The 3,807-nt window shown below is 39.1% G+C and overlaps 1 protein-coding gene across 1 annotated transcript; it reads left to right on the forward strand.

The window, feature by feature from the left end:
* Positions 1-214: 214 nt before the first annotated feature.
* Positions 215-2,580, forward strand: LOC138909791 (uncharacterized). The gene is made up of 4 exons (XM_070201006.1): positions 215-458; positions 638-1,276; positions 1,381-2,009; positions 2,167-2,580. Exons 1-4 carry the CDS (start codon positions 215-217, stop codon positions 2,578-2,580), a joined length of 1,926 nt encoding a protein of 641 aa, XP_070057107.1.
* Positions 2,581-3,807: the final 1,227 nt, after the last annotated feature.

Here is a 3,807-nt window from a genome sequence, read left to right on the forward strand (position 1 = left end):
GCTAATTCAGAATTTTTTTTTATTTTTTTTCCCCTTTTTACGTTTGGTGGGATTGTGCGCAGGCTACATGTTAGAGTGGTGCATGACTTGATCTTCTGGTAAGGAATTGCAACCATACGAACTAGAAATCGAGAAACAACTGCGACAGTTGAGGAAGGAAAGAAATCTCGCCGAGAAATTAGAGCCGGTTGGGCAATCCTCAACCAAGGAAGACATGGCTGGAGATGATGATGATGTTGATTTTGCTGCGAGAGAGGCAGCCCAACTCAGAGAGAAAACTACAAGGGATGTTGAAGAAGCAACACTTAGAGAGGCACAAATTGCTTATGAGGAGGAGAGGGCTAGGAGAATGGCTCAGAATCAGCTCGTGGGTGCAGATCAGTTCAGAAATATAGCTCCCGACCAAGGAAGATCACTTGGCGATTATGCTAGACCGGTCTACAACCAAGGCTTATCAAGTGTGCGACCCCACCTCTAGTTGCAGCTAACATTTTTGAGCTAAAGCAAGGATTGCTCCAAACTCATCAAAACAGCTGTGTTTTCATAGGAAAGATGAATGAATATCCAAACAATCATCTAATGGACTTCAAGGAGATTATGAACTCCTTTCAATATAATGGTGTGTCATAAGATGCAGTTTATCTAAGGGCATTCCCCTTCACACTTAAAGATGATGCAAAACACTGGCTTCGAAGCTTGCCCCAGGGATCAATTAGAACATGGGAGCAAATGACCAGAAAGTTTATTACTAAATATTTCTCCGCAACTAAAACGGGAAAGTTTAGAAGAGAAATCCATAACTTCCACCAGAGTGAGACTGAAACTATGTTTGAATCTTGGGAGAGGTTTAAGGAGATAATGCGAAAGTGTCAACATAGCGGAATTGAACTCTGGATGCAACTCCAGGACTTTTGGGATGGATTTACACTAACCTCACGGAGAACATTGAGTAATACAGTTGGAGGCCCGCTGATGAAAAAGACTCCAGATGAGATAATCACTATTCTTGATGAGTTGTCTGAAGATGCAAATCAGTGGCCCTCTGAAATTGCTGAAAGAAGAAGATCAACTGGTGTTCACCAGGTTGACGCTAACACAACTTTGCATGTACAACTTGATGCCATGGCAAAAGAAATAACGAAGTTGACATTAGCTTCGATACATAATAAGCCACATGTAGCATGTGACATATGTGGAAGAGGACACCCTACTCATGAGTGTCAATCCTCAACTGAGGAAGTTAATGCTATGGGTAATTATAACTTCAATGCAATGGGTCAGAAGCACCCCGATATTTCATGGAGTTCACCTGGGGATACAGCAAATGCATGGCAACAAAATAATTCCAGATTTCAAGGAGCTCCTAGTTTTGTGACTCAGCCGAGGCTGCAGTTTCAGCCTCGATGGCCAATTCAGTATGGGTTAGAAGATCTAATGAAGTCATCATTGTCAAGACTGATGAGAGAATAGATGCTCATGGCTCAGCTATCAATGAACTTTGGACAGGTTTGCGTAACTTGGAGAGACAAGTGGGACAAATTGCAACTATATTATCTGAGAGAATCCCAGGTACTCTGCCAGCTGATACTGAAAGAAACCCCAAAGAAATGGTAAATGCTGTGACCTTGAGAAGCAAGCAAGTATTGAAAGGTCCCGCTCTAGTCCAAAAAGAGGTGGTACCTGAAAAAGAAGTTGAGGAGCATCTGAAAAATGAAGATGATAAGAAGAAGAAAGGTAAGAAAGGAGATGAGAAAAAGAAGAAGGAGGAAACTTCAAGAAGGGAGGAATCTAATGAGAGCGAGCATATGCCTGCTCTACCTTTTCCCCAAAAGTTGTATAGAGAAAAGCTGAACAAGCAGTTTGAGAGATTCTTAGAGTTGCTGAGACAGGTTAATGTAAGCTTGCCATTCATAGAAGTTCTCTCACAAATGCCAGCTTATGCCAAATTCTTAAAGGAAATCCTGACAAAGAAGAGAAAGATAGAAGAGACATCAGTAGTCAAGCTCACAGTGCATTGCAGCGCAATCTTGCAAAACAAACTCCCACAAAATTGTGGAGATCTAGAGAGTTTTACTATACTTTGCTCGTTAGGCACTCTTAATTTTGATAAGTCTTTATGTGATTCGGGTGCCTCAATTAATTTAATTCTTATCTATTTACATGAAGCTGGAGAATGAGATTGGAGAGATAAGGTCTGCACCAATATCTTTGCAGCTAGCAGACCAAACAACTATAATACCTGAGGGGATAGTGGAAGATGTCTTAGTTCGGGAAGATAAGTTCGTATTTCTAGTAGACTTTATAGTGCTGAAAATGGAGGAGAACAAGGAGATACCCCTAATCTTAGGAAGACCATTCTTAGCAACGGGTAGAGCAATTTTAGATTTACATGATAGAAAACTCATGCTTAGAGTGGGTGAAGAGACTGTAACATTCGAGATGAATGTAGAGACAGGGGTGATAAAGGAGAAGACAGCTGCAAGTGTTGAGTGGAAGGTGAAAGGTTCAAAAGAGAAGGCTGCAGTGAAAGAAAAGTGTGGTGTGTACCCCAAAAAGGCTGAGAAGAAGTTGTCTGCATGAATGTGTGCATTGGTTCGGGCACGTGGAATGGAGCCCGACTTTGACTCAGACCCCGACTGAAAATTCAGGAAAGTTTTCTTTACCTTATGTTTTTTAATTGTGTGTCATGGGGACATGCCACAACTTAAAGTGTGGGGTGGGGAAACCATAAAAATTGTATGTTGTATGTATCTGTGTTAGTAATTTAGTTTTGTTGTTTTAGTAGTTAGAGATAGAAAAATGATAGAAAAATGAGAAAAATCATAAAAATTGAAAAGTAATCAATTTTTCCCGATGATGGATATCATTCGACGGGTTTCTTGAGAGATTAAAGTCGAAAGAAAAAGATAAAAAGATTTTATTTTATTAGGTAGTGTAATAATTCCCCCTTGGTTTTTCTTTGTGCCACGGTTCTTTTCCAAGGGTTTTGTTGGAACCAGGTGTAGTTAGTTTTTGGTTTTTTAGAATAGTAGGAGACCTTTTGTTATGATTTGAATTGGAAGCAATATCTCTTGACTTTATTATGCATTTAGAATAGTGAGCGCTTTAGTTGTGACACTTAGGCTCAGTTTTTGACTCTTGCATAAGCACCTTAAATTGTATGATTTTAACTTTGCTTAACTACTTTAACTAGAGTGTCTTGATAATCCAATCTTGAGTGATTTATGTGCCATGTATGTGTGAGGTTTTGTTTTATTCTGTGCATTGCATTTGATGTCTAGAACTTTCCCCGTGTGTTTGCAAGGCGAAATAGCAGTTTTATTCAGTCTTGGAAGTGATATAGGCATTTCTTTGTTGAGCCAATTATATGTTATTACCCACCTAACTATTATGTATCTTAGTTAACCCCGTTGAGCCTGTAAATCTGTTTCTTTGGCAACCACATTGCAAGCCCTACCCATTTGTTTGAATTGACCATCTATTTGAACCTTGTACCTCTCGCGAGCACTTAAATTTGTTATGAACTTTGTAAAAGTTGAAGTATGGTGTGATTGGTTTGGATTTTGAGTGGAACTAATCAAATAAGGAGAAAGGTACACTGTATTGAAAAAGTAAGAGCTACTTGAATTGAAAAAGAAAAAAAAATAGGTGTTTGATTGTGAAAAGTATTCCATTATAATGGCAAATCTTGATGTAATTGTGCTTAAAGAAGTTGGGAGTTAATGTAAATTGATGTGAAGGTGGAGTATTGGTTTGACATAAGTGTGGGGTTTTAACAATGAATTGTATGTATTAAAGTACTTAGGG

The sequence above is a fragment of the Nicotiana tomentosiformis genome, chromosome 4, assembly GCF_000390325.3.
Source record: "Nicotiana tomentosiformis chromosome 4, ASM39032v3, whole genome shotgun sequence".
Lineage (NCBI taxonomy): Eukaryota > Viridiplantae > Streptophyta > Magnoliopsida > Solanales > Solanaceae > Nicotiana > Nicotiana tomentosiformis.